This window comes from Octopus bimaculoides, chromosome 4, assembly GCF_046866305.1.
Source record: "Octopus bimaculoides isolate indiv1 chromosome 4, ASM4686630v1, whole genome shotgun sequence".
Taxonomy (NCBI): Eukaryota; Metazoa; Mollusca; class Cephalopoda; order Octopoda; family Octopodidae; genus Octopus; species Octopus bimaculoides.
In genome coordinates, this window is record NC_142931.1 from 11,714,019 (window position 1) to 11,741,855 (window position 27,837).

General features: G+C 36.7%; 2 protein-coding genes across 2 annotated transcripts in view; both read left to right on the forward strand.

The window, feature by feature from the left end:
• Positions 1-10,485, forward strand: part of LOC106872186 (DDB1- and CUL4-associated factor 1) — a 49,675-nt gene extending 39,190 nt beyond the window's left edge. Inside the window, exons 28-37 of the mRNA XM_014919084.3 lie at positions 758-814; positions 1,395-1,477; positions 2,827-2,911; positions 3,472-3,705; positions 5,252-5,345; positions 6,650-6,748; positions 7,046-7,122; positions 8,875-8,961; positions 9,096-9,213; positions 10,074-10,485. Coding sequence (XP_014774570.1) covers positions 758-814; positions 1,395-1,477; positions 2,827-2,911; positions 3,472-3,705; positions 5,252-5,345; positions 6,650-6,748; positions 7,046-7,122; positions 8,875-8,961; positions 9,096-9,213; positions 10,074-10,216 — 1,077 coding nt within the window. The 3' untranslated portion in view covers positions 10,217-10,485. The remainder of the gene's footprint in view (positions 1-757; positions 815-1,394; positions 1,478-2,826; positions 2,912-3,471; positions 3,706-5,251; positions 5,346-6,649; positions 6,749-7,045; positions 7,123-8,874; positions 8,962-9,095; positions 9,214-10,073) is intronic.
• A 5,937-nt stretch (positions 10,486-16,422) lies between these two features.
• LOC106872187 (formylglycine-generating enzyme) overlaps positions 16,423-27,837 on the forward strand; it is a 45,857-nt gene continuing 34,442 nt past the window's right edge. Inside the window, exons 1-2 of the mRNA XM_014919085.3 lie at positions 16,423-17,009; positions 25,924-25,998. Of these exons, the coding sequence (XP_014774571.1) occupies positions 16,626-17,009; positions 25,924-25,998 (459 nt within the window). The 5' untranslated portion in view covers positions 16,423-16,625. The remainder of the gene's footprint in view (positions 17,010-25,923; positions 25,999-27,837) is intronic.

Genomic DNA, 27,837 nt, shown 5'->3' on the forward strand with positions numbered 1-27,837 from the left:
AATCCACATTTGAATCATTCTCTATCATTGTTCCTATCTGCTCTGCTGTCAAGTCCTGTAGAATTGGATTAGAACTCAAATCTTCCCTTAAGGTGCTGATACTTGATTCACTCAGCTATTAAAACACCCGTTTCATATATCTTTTATTTTTTACTTGTTTCAATCATTAGCTTGTGACCATGCTGGGGCACTGCTTTGAAGCATTTTAGTCGAATGAATCCCCAATGCTTCATCATCATCATTGTTTAACGTCTGCTTTCCATGCTAGCATGGGTTGGACGATTTGTCTGAGGACTGGCGAACCAGATGGCTGCATCAGGCTCTAATCTGATCTGACCGAGTTTCTACAGCTGGATGCCCTTCCTAATGCCAACCACTCCGAGAATGTAGTGGGTGCTTTTACGTGCCACCGGCACGAAGGCCAGTCACATGGTACTGGCAACGGCCATGCTCAAATGGTATTTTTTACATGCCACCTGCACTGATTGTCAAACGGTGGTAGGGAAAACAGACACAGATGCATACACACACACACATATTTTGCATCTTATCACGGTACCACCACTTTTTCATAAACTCATATTCAGTCCTTTTAAATATCTTCCTCTCAATATTTATAACTCATAGACCACTTACGTAACATATTGTCCAAATCTTGCTCCTAAGAGGTATATACTTCTGCAGCTCCATTTATATCCCCCATGTTTACTCATTTATTATGAAACTGTATTAATTTGATTATTCTGACTGTTTACAGGAGGGCCGAAGTTATAACTGTCACTCATCTCCTATCACAAACTGCCGACAGACAAAGGTAAATTATTTCTTTCTACTACAAACTTATATAACGGTGGATATTATTATTATGCAAATACTATAGAACAGCAGTCGAGCTATATATATATATTTTTATATATGACGTTGACCACTAACGTGGACATTTAATGTGCTAGAAATAGATCACATCTTGTGTCTAAAAAGACCTAAATTGTTCTCAACATGAAATATAGCGTGATCTATTTCTAGCACATTAAATGTCCACGTTAGTGGTCAACGTCATATATAAAAATGTACTTTAATCCCCTGAGATTGCAGATACTGTTTCTGAATCTCTTTGATTTTTTAATAATATATATATATATATATATATATATATATATCCTACTTTCAGTTTCTAGTTTGTTTTCATTTCATTTCACTTGTGTAAGGTTTTTTATTTTTTACTGTAGCTTTAATTTCTGATGTTATTGGCTGCTTTGAGATTCAAAGACTTGAACAGTTGTTAATATCCAGTATTTTGTCTCCAACAAAATCTTTCAGAAATTACTTCCTGAGAATCTTTTATCTTAAAATTAATTATTATTTGCTTTTTTTCTTTCTTTCTTCCTTAACAGGATGGTAACCTTCTGGTTACTTCAGCATCATGGGGAACACCTCTTTCTTCTTTGTGGAAAAGTTTAGACAGACTTGAAAACCAGTAAGTGGTTTTTATGTTTCACTATCCAGTATATATACATTACTCATTTTAATGATTTGAGAAGAGCCTAAATCAAGTGTCTATTGTATTAAAGCAACATGAAAATAAATTTAGTAAAGTTTATTTGCCAACAGAATGTGGCAGTCCTATACAAGGATGATGTTACTGATGTTTAGCCCCAGGAAAACATATTTTCCAGCTGGCTACTGACACACTGTTTGTGTTCATATAGCATAAGCGAGGAAAGTCATTGCTTCCATCTCCAGCCTTTGTGATACAGACCTAGGTTTCTGGGTTGTTTCCCGTCCTCAGTGCGAAATAATCACAGGCTAGTGATGAGGGCTTCTTTGACTTGCTCATACTATATACTTTCTAAGCGACACACAGTTGCTGATCTTGTAAAGAGATAAACAGCTAGTTTTAAATCTCTGAGCAAGAGATATGCAGTAACAGTACTGAATTGTAGAGTTTATTTGCCAACAGAATGTGGCAGTCCTATACAAGGACGACATTACTGTTGTTTAGTCCAGGAAAAGAATTTTTCCAGCTGGCTACCGACAGTTTGTGTCTGTATAGCATGAGCAAGGGAGGTCATCACTACCATCTCCAGCCTTTCTGATGATACTCACAGACCTAGGTTTCTTTCCACCCTTGGTGCATGACAATCACAAGCTAGTGATGGGGGCTCATACTATATATTTTTTAAGTGACACACAGTTGCTGATCTCATAAAGAGAGAAATTAGTTTTAAATCTCTATATAACAGTTTGATTCGCTTCCATGCTACTTCATTTCGCAGGCCCCTAATGGGAGCCCGATTCCTTCAGACTTCAAGTTGGAGGTATGACTGGTGTGGTTCAGAATGTGGTTTTGAGTTCAGTTCCACTACAGGGCACTATAGGCAAATATCTTGTACTATAGCTCCCAGGCCAATCAAAGCCATGTGAGTGGATTTGGCAGATGGAAACCGAAATAAGCTTGTCATATATGTATGTCTGTGTGTGCATGGAGGTGTGTGTATGTCTCCTTGTTTTGACATTACATATTAGTTGTACACAAGTGTCACTCTCATTGAAGCAGTGTCCTTCATTTCCAATCTTCCACAGAAGCAGGTGATGGTTAATAACAAGAGCATCCAGCCATTGAAAATCTTCTTCAGTAAATTCTGTCTGATCCATGCAAGCATGGAAAACTAGACATCAAAATGAGAACGATGGTGTGTGTGTGCGTGTGTGCGCATATGTTATTTTGTCAGTGAAAATGTCTGATGTTCCCAAAACAATCAAAATTATGCTTTCAAAGTGTTTGATGATATGTCTTGAAAGGATGTCTTCTTTTGTAATTTTCAGGAAAAATTTCCCTGAAGACAATTATATGGAATTTAGCAAAAAGGTGCAGGATAAACTCATTGGAACGCGGGAAGAGAAAGCTTATGTAAGTATATTTGGGAATGCATGTGTGCACATGCATGTTTTTTTGGGGTTTTTTCCACTTCCGAACATGCAAATGAAGGTAATGTTTTTTTTTTTGTGGGGTTCAGGAGTGGCACAAACTCTAGCTACGCTAGTGTCCATTCTTGCTATATTTTGTATAGATATATGTGATGAAGCATTTTTTGTCAGATATTTTAAAGCAGTGCTTCTCAAACTTTTTTAACTATTGGCTCTCTTGTACTAACATTTTTTCAGTGCCTCCTTACAATATTTTTGTTGATATTATATTTTACTATCCTACTTTAGACAATACAGCATTTTTTACTCTGTCTAACAATACTGATTTATTATTTTAGATAGTGTGGAGTTCTGTATTGTTTGACAGTACAAAACCATACTCTACCTTAGAGAATTTTAATACTGAAAATATTTTACTATAGCTTCAGAATACTAAATTATCATCCCTCTTTAGATAGTGTAATGTTTTAGTTGTTTCTTTATTAAATCTTTTCATATATTCGGCTTCCTTATTTAACTTGCAAATGTTTTTCTTCTCCTTAGATCTATGACATAAACACAGGTCAGCAAATAATGGAAATATTTGATCAAGAAAAGGCCAACTACTACACATCAAACCGAGCCACATTTGACCCCTCTGATGATTTGGTGCTGAATGATGGTGTGTTATGGGATGTAAGAGTTGGTAAAGCTGTACATAAATTCGATAAGTTCAATGCAGCAATAAGTGGACTTTTCCACCCAATGGGACTGGAGATCATCATTAATTCAGAAGTCGTATCCTTTATCAAATTGAAACAAAATGTATAGATTTCTTTAATTTTTTTTATCTCTCACTTGTTTCAGTCATTTAGATTGCAGCCATGCTGGAGCACTGCTGTGAAAAATTTTAGTCAAATGCATCAACCCCAGTATTTTTTTGTTTAGACCTGTTACTTATTCTATCATCCTCTTTTGCCAGACTGTTAAGTTATGGGGGTGTAAATGCAGCAATACCCATTAAGTGATGTTGAGTGGGGGAACACATATATGTGTATGTTTATATATGACAGGCTTCTTTTAGTTTCCATCTGTCAAATCTGCTCACAGGGCTTTGGTTGCCTTGGGTGTCTTCAGGATAACTCTGAACCATGTAGTTGGGAAGCAAGCTTCTTACCACATAGCCAACAAATATTTTGTCATGAATGAGTGTCCTTATGAGTGAAGCTATGTCCTTCATCTCTGGTCTTCTGTGAACATGTCTGATCCAACCTATGCAAGCATGGAAAAGTGGACATTAAAACAACAATGATGATGATAAGCGCTGTCACGGCTGTCTTATTACAAAGTTTGTTTTGCAATCACCTGGTTTTGTGTTCAGTCTTGCTGTAGCAGTGGTTCTCAACTGGAATCCATATAAGATTTTGTTATTAAAATTTAAGTGAAATAAATTACTTGTACTTCTACAATTCACAAAATGTTTTATCTTTTATACAATTCCTAATAATATTATAAAAATACAGCAGGATTTGTTTTATATACAGCAAATGGCTATGGAGGCCCAGTGGAATAAAATAGGAATCAAAGGGCTCCCTAGGCCAAAAATGATTAAGAACCAATGTGCTCTAGCCTTGTCTTCTGGTGTAGTCTTCAGTCAGACAATGCCTTGTGAGTGAACTTAGTTGATGGAAACTGTGAAGAAGCTCATCATGTATGTGTGTGAGAGAGCATTAAATATCAATACAAAGTGTTGTTATCGGCAGCATCTGAATGGCAAACACTGACATTGTTTACTTTCTCTGTTGAATAAATGCTCCATAGTTTAGCAGGTGTGTATCAATTGGCAGAAAGAAAATAAACACCCAACTTGGAAAACAATTAGGGATTGGTCGCAGGAGAAAGAGACATAAAAACAGTGATGATAGTGTGCCATGGCATTGATGTTTTGTGTTGATCTATAATATACAGTAATTGTCTAGTTTAGTGCAGTTTCTATGGCTAGATGCCATTCCAAATGCCTACCACTTCACAGTGTGTACTAGGTGCTTTTTACGTGGTATTAGCATCAGCACTTTTTACAAAGTATAAATGAATATCTATACTCTTGGAGTGGTTGGTGTTAGGAAGGGCATCCAGCTGTAGAAACTCTGCCAGATCAGATTGGAGCCTGGTGCAGCCTTCTGGTTCGCCAGTCCTCAGTCAAATCGTCCAACCCATGCTAGCATGGAAGGCGGATATTAAAGGATGATGATGATTGATTAGCTACAGGAAAGATAGTAATGAAGTTGTTGTTTTAACCATAGTAATGTTGACTATAACACATGTTCCTTAACAATTTGTTCAGTGGGATATGAGAACATTTAGACTTCTTCATACTGTACCTAGTCTCGACCAATGTCAGCTGAACTTCAACTACACAAATGAAATAATTTATGGCAGTAAGTACTTGTCTTTTTTTACTAAATTCTATTTATATGCTCGTTTAAATGTATTTCTTTTTCAAATAAACATGGCTCTGTAGTTAAGAAGTTTGCTTCCAAACCACATTGTTTCAGGTTCGTTTTCACTGCATGGTACCTTGGCCAAGTGTCTTGTGCTATAGGTCAAACAAATCCTTGTGAGTGGATTTGGTTGAGAAAGAACAGTTTGTGTGTGTGTGTGTGTGTGTGTGTACCTCCTTGTCTTGATGGTTGTAAATGGATGTTGCTGCCATACAAGCGGTGTCATTTGTTTTTAATCTTCCGTGAGAATATGGACAATAATATTTCCCATGAAAATGTTTCATAGGAAATACTTCCTTGCTTGGAAACAAGAGTTAGTAACAGAAAGGGCATCCATCCATAGAAACTCAACAAGTCCTAACTAACCCATCTTCAGCATCGTCATCATCATCATCCAAACGATTTTGACTTGGTAACAAGTACCGAACTTTTGCTGTTTTGGGTGCCTATGTAGTTGGACACCGTCTTGATCTTGCCGCTCTTGAACCAGCAAAATATCAAGGATGTGACAAGTGGAAGGAGAATGGGCTGCACCAACATGGCTGGTACGACTCCTCTCCAGCTAAGTGGATTGGAACAATGTGAAATGATGTGCTTTGCTCAAAGACACAGCCTGCTACCCTGGCAGCTTTTGGACCCAGAACTCTAACTTCTAGGTCATGTACAGATTGTGTAAAAGTGCTATGATAGCTTATCATTTTCATTTAATATACATTTTCAATGCTGGCATGGGTTGGACGGTTTGACAGGAGTTGGCAAGCCAGAGAACTGCACAAGGCTCCATTGTCTAGCTTAGTGCAGTTTCTATGGCTAGATACCCTTTCAAAAATGCCTACCACTTTACAGTGTGTACTAGGTGCTTTTTACGTGGTATTAGCATCAGCGCTTTTTACAAAGCATAAATGAATATCTACACTCTTGGAGTGGTTGGCGATAGGAAGGGCATCCAGCTGTAGAAACTCTGCCAGATCAGATTGAAGCCTGGTGCAGCCATCTGGTTCGCAGTCCTCAGTCAAATCGTCCAACCCATGCTAGCATGGAAAGCGGACGTTAAATGATGATGATTGATTAGCTATAGGAAAGTTGTAAAGACAAAGAAATTAGGGTTTTTGTTGGGGTTTTTTTCCCCTTCCACTAATTTCTTCCTACCATTCTATGCAATTTGTGTGTGTTAATATATTTTCGTTTGTTTATTTTGTAAATGACGTGTATTAGTAAATGTGTTTCTGTCTCTCCTTCAGCAATACACATGTTAGATGAACGTCGACGGGACAAACGGTACAATAGCATATATGCTTCTACATTCAGAACATTTGATTCCCGAGACTATAGCTGCATATGTAAGTAAACTGATTTATTGATTGTTGTATGATATTGTATAGAGTTGGAGTTATATTGTGTGTGTACATGGCAGTGTTATAAAAAAGGATTATTTTAACATGGCGCACAAACTTTTTCCTCAACCAAATAAAATATTCATATCATTGAAATCTTGAAGCTACAAAAATGCAGGATTAATTCCAAACAATGTCAATAAAAAAGCATCACATTTGACAGAATGAATTGAATGCTAGATGGTTAAACAGCTACTGTGATAGAAGTTGCCTGTGTAAAATTTAAGTTTGTCTTTTTCCCAGCAACATATGATGTCAAGTCAAGAAGCATCTGTAACCTTGCTGCAGACACCCGAGAGTATCATATTGCAGTAGTTGAGGTAATCGATTTTGTTTGGTTGCTTTTTTGTTTTTTAATATGTTTCATTAGCCTGAAGCCAATTTACATATTTTACCTGCTCCAGTCATTAGACTACAGCCAATTTACATATTTTACCTGCTCCAGTCATTAGACTACAGCCATGCTGGGGCACTGCCTTGAAGTATTCTTAGTCGAATGAATTGACTCCAGCACTTTTTCTGTTTTGTAAGCCTAGTACATATTGTATTGGTCTCTTTCACTGAATTGCTAAGTTACAGAGACATAAACACATCAATGCTTGTTGTCAAGTAGTGGTGGGGGACAAACACAGATAAAAAGGGGCACACACGCCATATGTTTGTGTGTGCATATATATATATATATCCTATTCTACTCTAGGCTCAATACCATAATATATTTAGGAAACAACATAAGCAGTCAGCAAAGTATTGATTTAAATGGCTGTGTACTTAAGAAGTTTACTTCACAGCCATGTGATACCTGGTTTTATCCTACTGATTGGTGTATTGCCTCAGGTTAACCAATATTTCATAAGAATGGAATTTAGCTGACAAAACCTGTGCAGAAGCCTGTAGTGTGTACACATGTACATGCATTCTTTTTTGCCAATTTGTATCAGTAAAGAACCAAAGAAAAATAAAAAAACTACTGCTCCTCAAACAGTTATTTGCAGTATTAGTTCTGTACTGAGTTACAGGCACTTCCTGTTAGTCTCATTACCTGAAACATCATAAACCCAATGATTGATATATTAAAAACCTATAACTATCAATGGGATGGCTTACCATTCGTGATAAATATAAGCAAATGATTTAGAAGGCAATTGGTTTTAGAAAACTGCTATCTGGTTTGTTGTGCTCCTGAGCATTATATACAATAAGCTCATTATTATCAATGACAAGCTGACAGAATTGTGAGAAGAAATGTTTTGCAGTATTTCCTTCGGCACTTTGTTCTGAGTTCAAACCCCACCAAAGTCAACTCCACGTTTCATTCCTTTCCAAGTACTGACGTTGATGTGATCAACTAACCCACTCTCTCTAAAATTGCTGGCTGTGTGTCAAAATTTGGAAAAGTAAGGTAATGAGCTGGTGGAATTGCTGGCACATTAGTCTAAATGGCTGGCTGTATGTCGTCCAGCTGTTTATGTTCTGAGTTTAAATCCCATCAACACCCACTTTGCCTTTCATCCTTTCAGGGTCAATAAAATAAAGTACCGGTCAAGTACCAGGGCCAATGTAATCAAGTAGCCATCTCCCACTGAAATGGCTGGCCTTGTGCCAAAATTTGAATCCATTATTATCATTATTTTGGTTTGGTTCAGGTTCGGTCTTATTCCTGGTAGGAATTATATGGATAATGGGTTACTACTTGTGATCTTAGGTATCCACAAGTTTTTAGCAGTCTTTCAGGTGCTTAGAACCTTCCTGATAATCCTTGCTGTCCCTAAGAGACCAATTTTGTCTATATTATTATTATTATTATTATTATTATTATTTGTTTTAAGGCAGCTAGTTGGCAGAGTCGTTAGCATGCTTGATGAAATGCTTAACGGTATTTCACCTGTCGCTATGTTCTGAGTTCAAATTCAGTCTAGGTCAGCTTTGCCTTTCATCCTTTAGGGGTTAATCAATTAAGAACCAGTGAAACACTGGGGTCAATGAAATTGATTATCCCACTCCCCCAAATTTCAGACGTTGTGCCTATATAGTAGAAAGAATTATTATTTGTTTTCAAATTTTCCTTCTAGACTCAACAATATGGTGATACAAATGTTGAAGAAAATGTCTGCAGATTGTATGAGATTGGCAAATTAAAAGATGACGACGATGACCAAGTGAGTGGCTTGCACATTTTATATTTTGGGTGGAGCGATTTATTTTACAGAAGTTAAAATACGATTTTGGTTGGAGAGCTAGAGATACCTAGTATTGATTTTAACTTGAATTTTAATTACCTTGTCATTTTTAGGGTGATGACGATGATGATGATGAAGATGAGGGAATTGACGATGATGATGATGACGATGATGAAGATGACGACATTGTCCATGTATCAGCTTTAGGTGATGGATCAAGTGATATAGAAGGTACTGTTCATTTCTTTTCTAATTATATGCTTATCTAGTGAATTACTTGGTGACCTCACTAGTGCCAGGGCCACAAAAAAGCACTCAATACACTCTGTAAAGTGGTCAGCATTAGATAGGATATCCAGTCGTAGAAACCATGCTAAAGTAGACATTGGAGTTCAATGCTTGACAGGATCCAACTTGTCAGATCCTGTCAAACCATTCAACACAGAATATGGACATCACATGATGTTTTCTGTGAGAGTTTCTTATAAGGGTTGAGGGGATTGTCAAACAGGCAGGCAAACAGCCTTGTTTAGTAAATTAAAATGGTTTATCAACTTACTGAACACCACGGGGAAGATGCCCTCCCTGTCACCAACCCTCACCTTCAAGCAAGATAATATTTCTCCATGGAAGACTGAAAATGTACATCATTTGTATGATGGTGATGTCAAGACAAGGGTTCTCTCTCTCTCTCACATGCATACAATGAGCTTCTTTCAGTTTCCATATACCAAATCCACTCACAAGACTATATTATAGAGTTTTCTGCTATACCAAAGAGTATAGAAGACACTTGCCCAAGGTGCTGTGCAATGGGACTGAACTCAAAATGACAAGGCGACACTGGCAACAACCACGCTTGAGTAGTGTTTTTTATGTGCCACAGGCACAGGAGCCAGTCAGGCGGCACTGGCAACAGTCACGCTTGAATGGTGCTTTTAACATACCGCTGGCACGGGTGCCAATCGGGCAATACTGTCATCAGCAATATGTAGAAAATCTGAATTTTTTTATTTGTCAAAGTCAGATTATTTGCAGATTTGATGTTGAATTCTATCATGTTTGGTATGTGACTCATTCATTTTTTTCAGATGATGATGACGACGATGACGATGATGATGACGACGATGATCTTGTTGATAATTTGCTTGGTTCTGGCGATGAAAGTGATATGAACGAAAATGACAACGATTTTGACGACAATGTCTTATTTGAACTCTCTTCTGACTTGTGATAAATTTCAAAATGGAATATTCATCAAGACCAAATTGAATTTGGTTTTTAATCTAAATATATCTCCAAAGTTGTTGTCAACTCAAATATTTTTACAACATGGATCACTCATTGATCCGTCAGTTTGACAACAATTGGGAAAATTAAAATTTTTTTAATATCTTCAATAAAATATATTAAAAATATAAAAGACAGCATATTTTTGGAAATGTAAACATTGGATGTCACCATTTTAACATTCTAAAAATAAATAAATAACTATTCATTAAATCCGTCTGAGTCTTGTAATCCTTTTCTTTTTTTTTTTTTTTTTTTTTTTTTACACATCCATTATATGTTGCAAATGCAAACTTACTAGGTAAGAAATAATGGAAATTATTTGAAATCTCTTGTCTCAAAATATTTTCTCTCTTCATCCAAAAACCAGACTTTGACACATACGTAAGTGTGATGTTACATAACCTTGAATATGAAAGATGTGTCGAGACAAGCATGATCTGAAGTTATGTAATGTCATTTTCAAAGGCAAGTACGGATTCTAAGAGATTAGTTGAGGTGTTAATGGCGTCGACTGAAATGAACAGGGGAGACAACTGTGCTGGTACAGATATAATGTAAATGGCGGATGTTCTTGGTTGAGGTTAAACAGGCCATTTAGCCTCTCAGACGAGACAGGTGTTGTATAAAATAACTAAAAGTGGGTCAGGGAACAATAAAATATCGATCAGGCTCCCTTCGTCGCAAACTTGCATATGGGTCTTTTTTTTTTAGTTTTTTTCAGGTTTCATATTTTGCAGTTTGGTGTTATTCATGGCTAGCTGAAATCTTTATATTCTCTCTGTTTCAACAGCCGAGTCTGTCTAGATGTAAATATGTACCACGTTCAGATACAGCTCCTAGCTATATGCACAGGGTGTGAAGTATTCTGTTATCTTGCTATGTTGAAGCTAAAACCTAAGAATTGCTGAAGAGGAGACGAATTACCACTTTCCAAAGTGATGTCAATAGGGCAAAACAGCCAAACAATTGGTTTCGTTTACATTATCACTTGTGTATGGTAAATGAATAACTGATAATATTGCCTAACATTGTGAGAGATATTTTAATGTGTGGATAAGCCTACAGTACCTAATGCTCAAAGATTTAAATGACCAAGTGAAGGCCATGCATTAGTTCTCATTCATCATTATCATCATTTAACGTCCGCTTTCCATGCTAGCATGGGTTGGACGATTTGACTGGGGACTGGCAAACCAGATGGCTGCACCAGGCTCCAATCTGATCTGGCAGAGTTTCTACAGCTGGATGCCCTTTCTAATGCCAACCACTCTGAGAGTGTAGTGGGTGCTTTTACGTGCCACCGGCATGAGGGCCAGTCAGGCAGTACTGGCAACGGCCACGCTCAAAATGGTGTTTTTTACGTGCCACCTGTCTAGTAGCACTGGCAACGACCTCACTCGAATGATTTTCTAAATGTGCCACCGGTACAAGTGCCAGTATCAAAATTACTGAGATACAGGATGTATTGTTTTATAGATTACGTGAACATAACATCACTGTTGCCCACAGTGTCAACACCAAATCATCACAGTTGTACAATTATATTACAATTAAATAATGGGAAAAAAATCATTAAAGTAATTAAGATAAAATTATCAAGAGGAAAAACCCATAACTACCAAAGAGAGAACTAAAGAGGAGCGGGGCAAGTAATAGGTTGTAACACCCCAGAACAAATGTCCTGTTTAGCCACGCCTTGCAGACTATGATTACAAAGGCATTTCCACAAAGAATGGCCAGCGACACTCATTACAGCAACCACACCACCTTGCAAGGTTCAAGTCTCAGATGAGCCACAGTTATCCTGATTTTGCAGAGGAAATTGGCAGTGTGAGATCTGAGAACAACTGATGTCTTGACAGTGACCAGCACAAACTGATAGCGGCCAGTCAGGCTCCTGTAGCCCTATCTTTTGTTAATTTATTTCAATACATCCAAAAATTATCCACTTATTACATTTCAATAGTGTTATTTCAGTTAATGATATCTTCAATCTAAGCACAAGATCAGAGTAAGTACTGAACTAACAGGTTCCAACTTTTCCAAAAGAATATAACAATGCAAATAGTGAAAGCAAGGTAAAGTTGTCGAATCTGTACATCATCATCGTTTAACGTCTACTTTCCATGCTGGCATGGGTTGGACGATTTGACTGAGGACTGGCAAACCAGATGGCTGCACCAGACTCCATAAACAATAATCTTCTATACAAAACAGAACGTACCTACACAAGTGTGCTCCCATCACAAAATTAGTTTCCTCATAACTTTCAGAAAAATGGATATTTTTTATATGAAATTTTCAACAAATATATTCCAGATGATGTAGATAACGGTTATATTAGAATTTGTTGCAAAAGAATTTTTCTGAAGGTGAGAAGGAGTTTTGGAAAATTCACTCAAGTCAGCTTTGTTGCTGATGACTTTTAGAAAAATAGGTATTTTTAATGAACTTTTCTACAAATGCATAGGAGTGGCTATGTGATAAGTAGCTTGCTTAACAACCACATGGTTCCGGGTTCAGTCCCACTGCGTGGCACCTTGGGCAAGTGTCTTCTACTATAGCCTCGAGTCGACCAAAGCCTTGTGAGTGGATTTGGTAGACGGAAACTGAAAGAAGCCCGTCGTATATATGTATGTATGTGTGTATATGTTTGTGTGTCTGTGTTTGTCCCCCTAACATCGCTTGAGAACCGATGCTGGTGTGTTTACGCCTCCGTAACTTAGTGGTTTGGCAAAAGAGACCGATAGAATAAGTACTAGGCTTACAAAGAATAAGTCCTAGAGTCAATTTGCTCAACTAAAGGCGGTGCTCCAGCATGGCCACAGTCAAATTACTGAAACAAGTAAAGGAGTAAATACGTCTCAGATGCTGTAGATTACAATTATATCAGAATTTAATATGATAAAAATTGGTGGGCTTGCATACATTCATACTGATACATTACACATCAACAAAATGAAACTTGAAATTATGAAAAAAAGATGTAATGCACATCAGTATGTAGGTATACATCCCACCATTTTTATTTACTTAACATTAGATTCCAATATAATCGTAATATACACCATCTGAAAGGTATTCGTAAAAAATTTCATTAAAAAATACCTATTTTTCTGAAAGTTATGAGGAAACAAAGCCAACTCCAGTGAATTTTCAGAAACTTCTTTTCCCACCCTTGGAAAAAATGTTTTCCCAACAAATTCCGATGTAATTGAAATCTTCACCATACGAAAAGTATTTGTAGAAGGTTTCTTTGAAAAATATCCATTTTTCTGAAAGTTATGAGGAAACAAATTCAAGGGGCAGAATTGTGTATGTCCAGAACAGGTGGGGTTACATAGAAACGACATGCTACTCTACTCTCTTTTTTTTACTCTTTTACTTGTTTCAGTCATTTGACTGCGGCCATGGTGGAGCACCGCCTTTAGTCGAGCAAATCGACCCCAGGACTTATTCTTTGTAAGCCTAGTACTTATTCTATTGGGCTCTTTTTGCCGAACCGCTAAGTTACTGGGGCATAAACACACCAGCATCGGTTGTCAAGCGATGTTGGGGGAGGGGGGACAAACACAGACATACATATATATATATATATATATATATATACGACGGGCTTCTTTCAGTTTCCATCTACCAAATCCACTCACAAGGCTTTGGTCGGCCTGAGGCTATAGTAGAAGACACTTGCCCAAGGTGCCACGCAGTGGGACTGAACCCGGACCCAATTTTCAAATAAGCCATCATTTTTACATTAAGTGAAAAATGATAATAGAACTGAGTTAATTACAGTTTTATGGCATATTTTATAGACATAAAACAGCACACTGGAGTTTTAGTAGACAAGCGAGGATTTCGCATGTGCAGTGTAAATAATATTTTATGAAGTTGAAATTGCTAAAACTAATTAAACTGATTTAATTACTGTTTAATAGTATATTTTATAAACAAATAAAACAACATAGTTCAGGATTTTTGAAGGCATTCAGTGAGTCCAGCATTTAGTCTGTGTGTGGTTCCATCCGTTTTGTATGGAGGTCATTCTTTGCAGGGCTGATGCATAACATAATCAGTTGTGAACAAGAGGAAATGTTTGCCGGTTGTTCCAACTCTTTATTTTTTTGTGTTCAAAACCCACGCAGGTCAAATTTACCTGTGTTCCCTCTAGGGTTGATAAAATAAAGTACCAGTCAAGTACTTTGAGGTTATTGGAATTGACCAACCACCTCCCCTCAAAATTGCTGGCCTTGTGCTTAAACCAGAAACCATCATCATCATCATTATTATTATTATTATTATTATTATCATTATTCCACCAAGGTCCACATTGCCTTTCATCCTTTTGGGGTTAATAAATTAAGTACCAGTGAAACACTGGGTCGATATAATTGACTAATCCCCTTTCCCCAAATTTCAGGTCTTGCGCCTTTAGTAAAAAAGATTATTATTATTATTATTATTATTTATTTTTATTGTTGTTGTCGTGTAAAGCAGCAAGCTAGCAAAATCGCTAGATCATTGGATAAAATGCTTAGTGCTAGTTCCTATGACTCATTATGTTCCAAGTTCAAATTCCACTCCGAGATTGACTTTGCTTTTCATCCCTTTGGGGGTCAATGAAATAAGTACCAGTTACACACAGGGGTCAATGTTGTTGACTAGACCCCCTCCCTCAAAATTTCAGGCCTTGTGCCTTTAGCAGAAAGGATGATTATTATTACCATTATTATTATGTAAGGCAGCAAACTGGTAGAATCGTTAGCACGCTGGGCAAAATGCTTAGCAGCATTTCTTCCGTCTTTATGTTCTGAGTTCAAATTCTGCAGAGGTCAACTTTGCTTTTCATCCTTTCAGGAGTTGATAAAATAAGTACCAGTTAAACACTGGAGTCAATGTAATCGACTCATCCCCTCCCTCAAAATTGCTGCCCTTGTGGCAAAATTTGAAACTATTATTATCATTATTATTATTGTTGTTGTTGTTGAGAAAGTGGAAATGGGTGATGGAATTGAGAGAAAATGAAATTCTTTGCAGTATTTAGTTTAGTGAATTCAAATATTGCCTTTTCGTCCACCCAATGTTGATGAAATAAATAGCAGACGTATATTAGAGGCCAATTTAATCAAGTAACATCCTCTTCCACCCTCTTCCACCACCCCGAAAAACAGTGAAAAATTGCTGCTTGATAGAAATTTCTATCATAAAAACAGGAAATTAACAGAAACAGTTGTTTGCCAAAATCAAATGTTTTATAGTTTTGAAAGAGCAATATGGATTGGAAATCGGTTAGAATTGGTAGAGCATCAGACAAAAAGCTTTGAAATATCCTTGTTGGTAACCTTATGTTTTTCACCCTTGCATGGTCAAAAGAATCCTTAATAGTCAAGAACAGAAGATGACTTAGTGAACTGTCAACATGCCTATCACAAATCTACTCCGCCTCATTTTTGTTCCTCCATAACTTGCAGAAAAAATATTTTCTTCATGAAATTTTCTGTGGCTGTGTGGTAAGAAGCTTGCTTCCCAACCACATGATTCCAAGTTCAGTCCCACTGTATGGCACTTTGGACAAGTGTCTTCACTTACTATAGCCTCGGGCTGACCAAAGCCTTATAAGTAGCTTTGGTAGACGGAAACTGAAAGAAGCCTATTGTGTGTGTGTTTGTGACCATCACTTGACAACCGATGCTGGTGTGTTTACATCCTCGTAACGTAGTGGTTCAGCAAAAGAGACCAATAGCATAAGTACTAAGCTTTCAGAGAATAAGTCTTGCAGTCAATATGTCCCACTAAGGCAGTGCTCCAGCACGGCCACAATCAAATGACTGAAACAAGTAAAAGAATAAAATAAAATAACCTGAAAACAATTATACCAAAGAGTTAAAACCAAGCTGCAAATTGTGTTCACCAAGAATTCGTTACTGCAGCGACAAAGAATCAGTTCAACGAATGGGTTACAGTACGAAGATTCTGAAGGGGTCGAGGGAGGGGCTGGGGGTAAGAGGAAAGGGATGGAGGGAAGAGAGAAATGATGTAATAGAGGGGGGGAGATAAAGTGTTGTAATAGATGGCGGGGTAAGGGGGAGAGAGAGAAGTGTTGCATGGGTAAAAGAGAGGTGATGTAAGAGAGAGAGAGAGAGTTGAGGAGAAGAGGGAGAGAAACGTGTTGTAAGTAAGGGAGATAACTGTTTGTTTATCTTGTCCAATTATTCCAAGACGTTAGGGTTTTATTCCCTTAAAGTGGACAACACGCCGTGACCACAGACAGATACCTCTATGGACCCACTTTTGCCAACTCGGACCAATTCTAACCACTTCAAATTCTTCTAATTAATTTATATTTCACTAAGATGCCTAACTATTCCATTCCTAGGCTTGTGAGTTTGTTTATACTCGCCTGTCTGGTAATTAATATTACAAAAGGAGATGTTCCTGAAAAGCCCAGTTGCGGCTGTTCTACGAGTCGTGGTCAATGTGGACAAGAAACAAATTCAGAAGAAAACAGTAAATATTCCTCAGAAGCAAATACTCCCAGTTCTTCCATCCCACACACGAACGAAATGTCATTTATTCCAGCGGGAAAGTTTCTAATGGGTACAAACAGACCGGTATTTGTCGCTGATGGAGAGGGTCCAGAGAGAGAAATAGAGATAAAATCATTCTATATGGATATTCATGAAGTTAGTAATGCAGAATTCGAAAAGTTTGTGATCGCAACTGGTTACGTTACTGAGGTAAAATATAACTACAGTGTTTTTTTGCTTTTTAATGCATGTAGCGGCTGGAGTAACGGGTACGGACTTATTAGAGTAATGAATTGGCCAGATTAGATTGTTATTCGATAATTCCATATACAGTAATCCCTCAGCTTATCGTAAGTGTTACGTTCCAAAACCCTCCGCGATTTGTGAAAACCTGCGATGTAGAAAAAAATATTGTACTGTATATTTTTAAAATTTTTATAATTTGTATATATTTATTTTATTATAAATGCAAAACAACACCATTGAGGAATCGACGTAAGCAAATTAAGTATCAGAGAAACACGGTTTTGGCTTTTACAGAATTAGCTTTGTTGTCTCGTGAAAGAAAAAAGAATTGATATATTTCACAACTTGTATAATGTAACACAGTTCTTCACTAAGTTCGACTTCCTACTTGCAATTTCGTTTTAGATACAGAGTTTGGTTAAACTAAAGCGTTTGACCCGAGCAAAAAGAAAAATAGTGTAATAGGGGTAAAACAACTTGCCTTAAATGAATATGAAAAAAAATGCGCGCTCGCGAACGGGGGGGGGGGTGAGAGGACTCGGAACATTCACATCGTGAATGTTCCGAGTCGCCTCACCAGAGCCAAGAAACAAAAGAAAAATAGTGGAATAGGTGTAAAACAACTTGCTCTAAACTAATATGAAAAGAAAAATGCGCTGGGGGAGAGGAGTCGGAAAATTCACATCGTCAGTTTTTCTTTTAATTAATTATTGCCCTCTGAAAATTTCAAATATTGCAATTATAAAACTAAGAAGAAACCACTGTTTTTACTATATTGCAGAAAAGATAGCTGCTTGTTTAGTGTTTTGAATGGTAAAGTCAAATAAATCTTAATCTACAATTTATTTTAAAGAAATATCTTCTGTATGTAAAACGAAAGTTCATTTTACACTTTACCACTCGTAACTGCTCGGCAGTACATATACTAAAATTGGAATGTTTACAAAGCACACACGTGTAGTGTTTATGTGTGTACTGCTATGTAAACAAGGTACATTGACATCCCAACGAGGGAGCCTCAACGTGGTCGCTCGACCTGCTAGAATTAGCCGTCGAATTTGTCACACCCTTATCCTAAATAAAAAAGATTTTTTTTTTTAAATAATGATCACTACTAAAAATTCTTTCATCGTAAGTCTACTCATTCTATACTGACCTAGGGCTAAACAACAAGCTACTTTGATTAAGAACTAATTTCATCTGCTTTTTTAATTAAAATGTATTAGCGATAATTATAGGTCCTCGAGTAATTTATTTAACCGAATGAATTGAGGACATAATGGAGAATAGAGTAGGTAACTCAATATCAAATAAGTTCAGATCTTCAGACGTCTGTGTTAACTGTGTATTGTTGTTCACCAACATTATCCAAGCGACACCCTAAACGGCAAGCAAGTCTTACGTCTTATTTACACTTATCTTTTACTGTGCATATAGTGTTTCTAACAAAACTTGTAATCTTGAGGAGGAGGAGGGCGCGTGTTGATAATATCGCCGTCAGCATTTGACTGATACTTTATTTCATCGATCCCGGAGAAATGAAAGGTACAGTTGACCTCGGTGGGATTTAAACTCAGAATGTGAAGTGTTCGAACAAATACAACGCGGTATTTTTAACAGAAAATAAAACATGCAATTATAAATATAACATTATTCCAACCACGAATATGAGAAAATAACCAACCGTAAAGGTGGTTATTTTCTCATATTGGAACAAGAGTATAGACATCATGCTACAACATTTCCCGACTTGTCTATATTTCCTTTCACCACTAATGTACAAAATTTAAACTAAACATTAGTCAGAATAATCTCTTGGCACTGCCCATCTTCCTCCAAATGATAATTTCTTGAAGTTCCATTACTGCACCCTAAACATACTCCTTCACTATTGTAAATAATTTTAGTCATTTTATAGAAACCTTATATTAATATATAGATTCAGATTGTTTAGTAGGAATCCAACCCCATGGTTCCGGGTTCAGTCCCATTGCATCCCACCTTGGGCAAGTGCCTTCTACTATAGCCTTGGGCTGACCAAAGCCTTGTAAGTGGATTTTGTTGATGGAAACTAAAAGAAGCCCATCATATGTTTATAGATATGTGTGTATGTCTTTGTGTCTGTGTTTGTCCCCCACCACTGCTTGACAGTTGGTGTTGGTGTGTTTACATCCCCATAAACTAGCAGTTCAGCAAAAGACTGATAGAATAAGTACCAGGCTTACAAAAGAAAGTCCTGGGGTCAATTCATTTGACTAAAAATTCATGAAGGCAGTGCCCCAGCATGGCCACAGTCTAATGACTGAAACAAGTAAAAGAGAAAAGATTTTAATCATCTTTAGTTCAAACATTTTCCTTTCAAAAATCATCATCATCATCATCATCGTTTAACGTCCGCTTTCCATGCTAGCATGGGTTGGACGATTTGACTGAGGACTGGTGAAACCGGATGGCAACACCAGGCTCCAGTCTGATTTGGCAGAGTTTCTACAGCTGGATGCCCTTCCTAACGCCAACCACTCAGAGAGTGTAGTGGGTGCTTTTACGTGTCACCCGCACGAAAATGTAGAGTTTAATCCTAAATTCCAGAACTATAGCATCATCATCATCATGATTACATATATTTCTATGTTCCAGCATGGCCATATCCAGTGGCTGAGATTGCTAAAACATTAAAAGAATATCTTAAATATATTTGAAATAAACAGCTAAATGCACAAGCATGGCTTTGTGGCTGTGAAGTTTGCTTCCCGGCTATGTGGTCTCAGGTTCAGTCCCACTGCATGGTACTTTGGGCAAGTATCTGCTCCCTTAGCCCCAGGCCAACCAAAGCCTTGTGAGTGGATTTGGTAGATGGAAACAGAAAGATGCCCATTGTGTCTGTCTACACTTACACTGAGTATTCTGACCATGACAATCATGTTTTTTTCCTATATGTCCTTTTCAAGACAGTTGGATAGGATCTGATAAATATTCTAGCTTCTATTTCTAGCAAGTCAAGTGTTCATATAGATATTCACACATCAAGTAATAACAATTTCTAAGACAGGTGTAGCCTCAAATTTCTGGCAGGGGATACGGTAAATTTGACTCAGTATTTGGTTCTGGTATTTATTTTATCCATACTGGAAGGACAAAAAGCAAGGATTTGAACTCAGATTATGAAGAAATGTAGCTAAATATCACAAGGTACTATTCAGCACTTTGCCATTTCTGCTAATCCAGTGTCTATGTCATAATCATCACTGTCATCTTCATTTTACATCTGTTTTCACTGCTGGCATGGGTTGGAAGACACCTTGCTTAAATGTTTCAGTTTGGGAATGATTTCTTCAGGTGGATGACCTTCCTAATACTTACCATTTTACAGAGTATACTGGTGCATCTTTTTATGGCACTAGCACTCAAGAGGTTGTCATGTCCCTTGGCAGCATTAAAGAATCTTTGTCTCTATTCCATCACCAACCCCTTTACAAAGTATATAGGTTGCTTTTTCAATGCCAGCAATTCTAGTGAGGTCACTTTGTAACTTGTAAGACTGAAGAACTCTCACCTCCCTGGAAAGGAGAATATGAGGGAGAGTGATGACGTATTGTGAGGAGTTCTTACTGGCATCGGTTATGGTGACAAGGGTTCCAGTTGATCTAATCCAAAATTTACATGCAAGTGACTGAGCACTCCACAGATACGGCAAGCTGGCAGAAACGTTAGCATGCCGGGCGAAATGCTTAGCAGTATTTTGTCTACCGTTACATTCTGAGTTCAAATTTTGCCGAGGTCGACTTTACCTTTCATCCTTTTGGGGGTCGATAAATTAAGTACCAGTTATGCACTGGGGTTGATGTAATCGACTTAATCCCTTTGTCTGTCCTTGTTTGTTCCCCCCTATGTTTAGCTCCTTGTGGGCAATAAAAAAAAAAGATACATGTAACCTTAACAGAGTTCTCAGGGAGATTCAGAGTGACACAGAATGTGACCAGGCTGGCCCCTTTGAATTACAGGTACTACTCAGTTTTGCCAGCTGAACGAACTGGAGCAATGTTAAATCAAGTGTCTTGCTCAAGGACACAACACACCATTGGGTTTTGAACTCACAACCTTACTACAATTGTGAACCAAATACCCTAACCACTTAGCCATGCACCTTTACATTGAGAGAAGTATTTGTGGGAGGAATAGATTTATTGTTGTGAGGGGGGATGGAAAGAGTATGTTAGTAATGAAGGGGGTGAAGAAAGGGCAAGAATAGTGTCAGGGATTAGTGAAAATAAGAAAGACGGAGTGGTAAAGATGAAAGGCAGGGATCTAGTGCTGTTCCATATTAAAAGAATATGGACAGGTGACATGGGTGTGGTTGAATTGCTGAGTGAAAGAGAGATTGAAATGAGAATGATGAGCTGGAAAAGCTCTAGGAAGAGGATCAGTGAAAGAAAGAGAGGTGAGCATAGAAGTGAAGAGTGACCAGAGTGAGGGAGGTGGCATGGAGAAGGGATCAATGAGGGAAAGTGAGGTAGTGGTGGGGAGCTGTTCGAGTTACTCTACTCCATCACTATCTGCTTTAGTGTTCTCTTTGCCATACTCACAAAAAATTGTAGGTTTTCTCCAGCAGAGACGGTCCTTGTCATCTCTTTTGTAAAGTTCAGCGTCTTGAGATCAGTCTGCACCACTTATCCTATGACATTTTAGGTCTTCCTCTTCCATAGGCATTATTCTCTTTGAGTGCTAATCATGTTTTTTAAGCTTTTTTCTCATCATAATTATTATGGATCACCTGCCAATACTAACGCAGTCTTCTCCCTTGCATACTTGTTTCACTTATGTACAGCTAATTGTACATAAGTCAAATCAATGTACTCCATTGTTCACACACCTTAACATTAATCATCCAGCAAAGCATGCTTGCTTCATTTCTTTGTAGTCTTTGTAAATCTTTTGCATTCAAAGCCCATGTCTCATTCTCAATAATAATAATAATAATAATAATAATAATAATAATAATAATAATAATAATGCTTTCTAACTAAAGGCACAAGGCCTGAAATTTTGGAGGCAGAGACTAGTCAATTACATCAACGCAATACTCTACTGGTACTTAATTTATTGACCCCCACAAGGAGAAAGGCAAAGTCGATCTGGGCAGAATTTGAACTCAGAATGTGCAGACGTATGAACTACAGCTAAGCATTTTGCCCAGCGTGCTAATGATTCTGCCAGCTTGCCACCAAATAATAATAATAATAATAATAATAATAATAATAATAATAATAATAATAATAATAATAATAATAATAATAATAATAATAATAATAATAATAATAATAATAATAATAATAATAATAATAATAATAATAATAATAATAATAATAATAATAATAATAATAATAATAATAATAATAATAATAATAATAATAATAATAATAATAATAATAATAATAATAATAATAATAATAATAATAATAATAATAATAATAATAATAATAATAATAATAATAATAATAATAATAATAATAATAATAATAATAATAATAATAATAATAATAATAATAATAATAATAATAATAATAATAATAATAATAATAATAATAATAATAATAATAATAATAATAATAATAATAATAATAATAATAATAATAATAATAATAATAATAATAATAATAATAATAATAATAATAATAATAATAATAATAATAATAATAATAATAATAATAATAATAATAATAATAATAATAATAATAATAATAATAATAATAATAATAATAATAATAATAATAATAATAATAATAATAATAATAATAATAATAATAATAATAATAATAATAATAATAATAATAATAATAATAATAATAATAATAATAATAATAATAATAATAATAATAATAATAATAATAATAATAATAATAATAATAATAATAATAATAATAATAATAATAGTAGTTTCAAATTTTGCCACAAGGGCAGCCGTTTGTTGGGAGAGGGGATAAGTCGATTACATCAACCCCAGTGTTTCATTGGTACTTAATTTATCGACCCCGAAAGGATGAAAGGCAAAGTCGACCTCAGCGGAATTTGAACTCAGAACATAGCAGTAGCCGAAATACTGCTAAGCATTTCGCCTGGCATGCTAATGATTCTGCCAGCTCGCCGCCATAATAATAATAATAATAATAATAATAATAATAATAATAATAATAATAATGATGATGGTGATGATAATTTCTTTATAATTAGAATAATAATAATGATGATGATAATTTCTTTATAATTAGAATAATAATGATGATGATAATTTCTTTATAATTAGAATAATAATAATAATAATGATAATAAGAATGGTTGCAAATTTTGGGGAAGAATTTCGTTAGCCTCAGTGATCAACTGGTAGTCATTTTATTGACCCTGGAAGGATGAAAGGAAAAGTTGACCTCAGCAGAATTTGAACCCAGAACATAAATACAAATGAAATTCCAGTAAACATTTTGTCCGACATGGGAACAATTCTGTCAGTTCTCTGCCTTAATAACAAATCTCTGCCAAGGCAACACCAACATCCTCTCAGTGATTAGCCAGAGATGATTTTTAAAATGAGAATATCTGAAATAAACTCGACTGCTCTCACAAACGAGAATACTAAAAATGAACCCGACCACTCTCAAAAATTAAGTAAAGAAAACGGAAAAATTATCCAGGATCCTTGTCCGGTGCTGGATCAATCTCAAAATCTAATCAGTTTGTGCGAGTCATGAGGCCAAATATACCTGAAAGTTTCATCCAAATCCATCCAGTGGTTCTTGAGATATCTTGTCCACGGACAAACAAACAAACATAACTGAAAACAATACCACCACCTTTGCTAAGGCGGAAGTAATAGTAATAATAATTGTTTCTAACACAGACACAAGGCCTGAAATTTTGAGGAAGGCATTTAGTTGATACCATCAAACCAGAACTTTAGTTTACCGACCCTGAAAGGATGACAGATAAAGTTGACTTCAGCAGGATTTGAATTCAGTACGTAGAGATCTGAAGGATATGTTGCTGAGCATTTTGTCTTTTGTGCTAATAATTTTAGCCAGCTCACTGCCTTATATAATAATAATAATAATAATAATAATAATAATAATCCTTTTTATTATAGATTCAAAGCCTGAAATTTTGGGGGAGTGGCTAGTCAATTACATCGACCCCAGTGCTCAACTGGTACTAATTTTATTGACCCCAAAGGCAAAGCTGACCTTGGTAGAATTTGAACTCAGAATGTATAGAACAGAAGAAATGCTGTTAGCATTTTGTCAGACATGCTAACAGTCCTGTCTGCTTGCCACCTTAATAATAATAATAATAATAATCCTTTCTACTATAGGCACAAGGCCTGAAATTTGGACGGAGGGGACCAGTCCATTACATCAACCTCAGTGTTTCACTGGTCCTTCATTTATCGACCCCAAAAGGATGAAAGGCAAAGCCAACTATGACAGAATTTGAACTCAGAATGTAGTGACAGGCGAAGTGCCACTGAGCATTTTGCCCAGCATGCTAATGATTCTGCCAGCTCGCCACCTTCTTAATAATAATAATAATAATCATGATGATGATGATGGTGATGATGATGACGATGATGACGACGACGACGATGACGACGACGACGACGTTGATGATGATGATGGAGTCAAAATTAAAAGAAGAGTGCCATTTGCTATCTCGTGAGCAATATTTCGGCATCTTGCGTGTCTTCCCCTGGTTCAAAAAATAAATTTGTCAATCTACTTCATTTTCGTTTATATAGAAAGGATTGAGGTAACTCCTCCTGAAGATATAGAGTCAAAATTAAAAGAAGAGTGCCATTTGCTATCTCGTGAACAAATGAGATAGCAAATGGCACTCTTCTTTTAATTTTGACTCTATATCTTCAGGAGGAGTTACCTCAATCCTCTCTATATAAAATAATAATAATAATAATAATAATAACAACAATAACAATAATAACAATAACAATAATAATAATAATAATCCTTTCTACTGTAGGTATAAGGTGCGAAGTTTTGGGGGAGGGGGCCAGTCGATTAGCTCAACCCCAGTATGCAACTGGTACTTAATTTATCAACCCTGAAAGGATGAAAAGCAAAGTCAGCCTCAGCGGAATTTGAACTCAATGTAGCAACAGGCAAAATATTGCTAAGCATTTTGTCCAGAATGCTAACTATTCTGCCAGCTTGCTACATTCTTCTTAATAATAATAATAATAATAATAATAATAATAAATGCCCGGATGCAGTACCAGGCAGTGGCTCTCATGGCTTCTGATCTTAATTGATTGGAAGTGCTATCATGTACATTGTTTTGTCTTGGTATAAAAGATGGGCTACAGCAAATATTCTGCTCAATATCACAGATTTGCTTGTCTGTTGTGTGACCTTAACCAGTTGAGCATGTCCCTTGGTGGTTGGCGAAATGTGCATCTCTGATCATGAGCAGAAGTAGTGGGGGAGCATCATAACCATGTGTTGAGAGGAATTCTTTAGAGTTTGAATAATTCACCTTTGGAAACATGGGTGTTTTGCTCAACATCCTTAAACAAACCTTATTCAGGGACCTTTTGAGCAGGATGGGCTACTCGACCTGAAGAACATTCTAACTGTGCCCCCCCCCCTGCGAGGTCATGTGCTGTTTATCTTGATATGAGATCACCGTGTCGTGCACATGCGGCTGTGATGCATGTGCCTGGTGTACCCTTATCAGACGGGTAGTCATGATGGGTATAATGGGCTTCATATATTTTACCCCAGTGTCACTTTGATGGCATGCATTGCTCTCTCACTCAATAATAATAATAATAATAAGATGATGAAGAATTTGACAAACATTATTTCCTCTTTTTTAGGCTGAAAAATTTGGCAATTCATTTGTAATGGAAAACTATCTGAGTAAAGCTACTTTAAAAAATGTTACTCAAGCTGTAAGTATCTTTTTTATCCTCTTCATCATTTGATAAGACACAGGTCATCTTTTGACAAGAACACAACAATATTGACCACTACAAAATATTTCATTTCCTTATCCTTGATGGACTTAACTCTCCTTTCCACTGTTCTCAAATACTATTAGTCTTATCTTTATTCTTATTTTTATTTTTTTCTTGATTTCATTTACTTTTTTTCTCTTCTTCTCCTTTCTGCCTTCCTCTTGTTGTTGTTGTTCTTCCTCCTCTTCTTCCTCACACATGCTTTTGTATTTTTAAAAATATATTTTTAATATTTTTTCCCCATTTTTATGCATTCTTTTTTTTTGTATCTGTACTTGCTTTACACACCAGAAGGACCAGTCTTAACACTTCTACTACAGAGTACGTTTTTTCTTGAGTACAGCAAGGTACCAGGTATCTCTGTCCTTTGTCTTCGCACCTGAAAGTTTCGGCATCCTGAGGTCATCCCTTGTACTTCATCCCACGTGTTCCATCTATTTGAAGAGATCAGCAATTCTTTATGGAGCTGTCAGCATCCATCCACATCACCATCTATCTCAACACCTTTCCCCCTCTCGGTTGAGGGATTTTTGTCTTGCTAGTTACTTGGTGAGCTCGCCAGTGCTGGTGCTACTTAAAAAGCATCTTGTCCACTCTGTAAAATGGTATTAGGAAAGGTATCTGTTGTGGCAAGAGTACGACACCCCCTGACTAGAATAGACTGCACCACTGCTTATATATAGTAGTGGTCTGATGTAGTTGGCAGTTCATAGTTTTGTCTTCAAAGTCCAGGTACAGTTCGAGTTAGTGTGTTGGAAATATTGATTGTTGGTTCGTTACATGTTTGTTTCTGTCACTGTTTCTATTTTATATTGTTATAACACTGTTACGTGGAGGCGCAATGGCCCAGTGGTTAGGGCAGCGGACTCGCGGTCATAGGATCGCGGTTTCGATTCCCAGACCGGGCGTCGTGAGTGCTTATTGAGCGAAAACACCTAAAGCTCCACGAGGCTCCGGCAGGGATGGTGGCAAACCCCGCTGTACTCTTTCACCACAGCTTTCTCTCACTCTTACTTCCTATTTCTGTTGTTCCTGTAATTCAAAGGGTCAGCCTTGTCACACTGTGTCACGCTGAATATCCCCAAGAACTACGTTAAGGGTACACGTGTCTGTGGAGTGCTCAACCACTTGCACATTAATTTCACGAGCAGGCTGTTCCGTTGATCGGATCAACTGGAACCCTTGACGTTGTAAGCGACGGAGTGCCAACAACATGACACTGTTACAGTGTATTCTTTATCTGCTGTTGACAATATCAACCGTACTACAATATTGGAGGCCTAAGGATATAACATCTGGCGACAAGGATTTTTCAAAGCTCACATACTGTTACTTGACAATTTGTGTGACATACAAATTATTAAATTATGGAGAACCTATTAGTTGCTGTAATACAGCTTCAAGAGAAGCAACAGGAACAACTACAGGAGTTGCAGAAGCAAATATTACAACAACAAGAAGAAGAACAACAACAGCAGTTAATTGAGTTAGAGTCAAGGAAGTCTGAAAATTCAGTAAGTTCATTTACACCAGACAGTGTGGTGAACTCAATTTCTGAATTCACTTATAATCCAGAGGAGGGTATTATATTTCGTGTATACTATAGAAGGTATGAGGAAATTTTTAAGAAAGATTGTAAGTTATGGTCTGATGAGAAGAAAGTGAGGCTATTGCTATGCAAGGTAGCTCCAGCCAAGCATGAACACTACTGTAACTTTATATTGCTCAAAAAGGTGAGTGAGATTAGTTTCCAAGAAACTATTGCGTTACTAT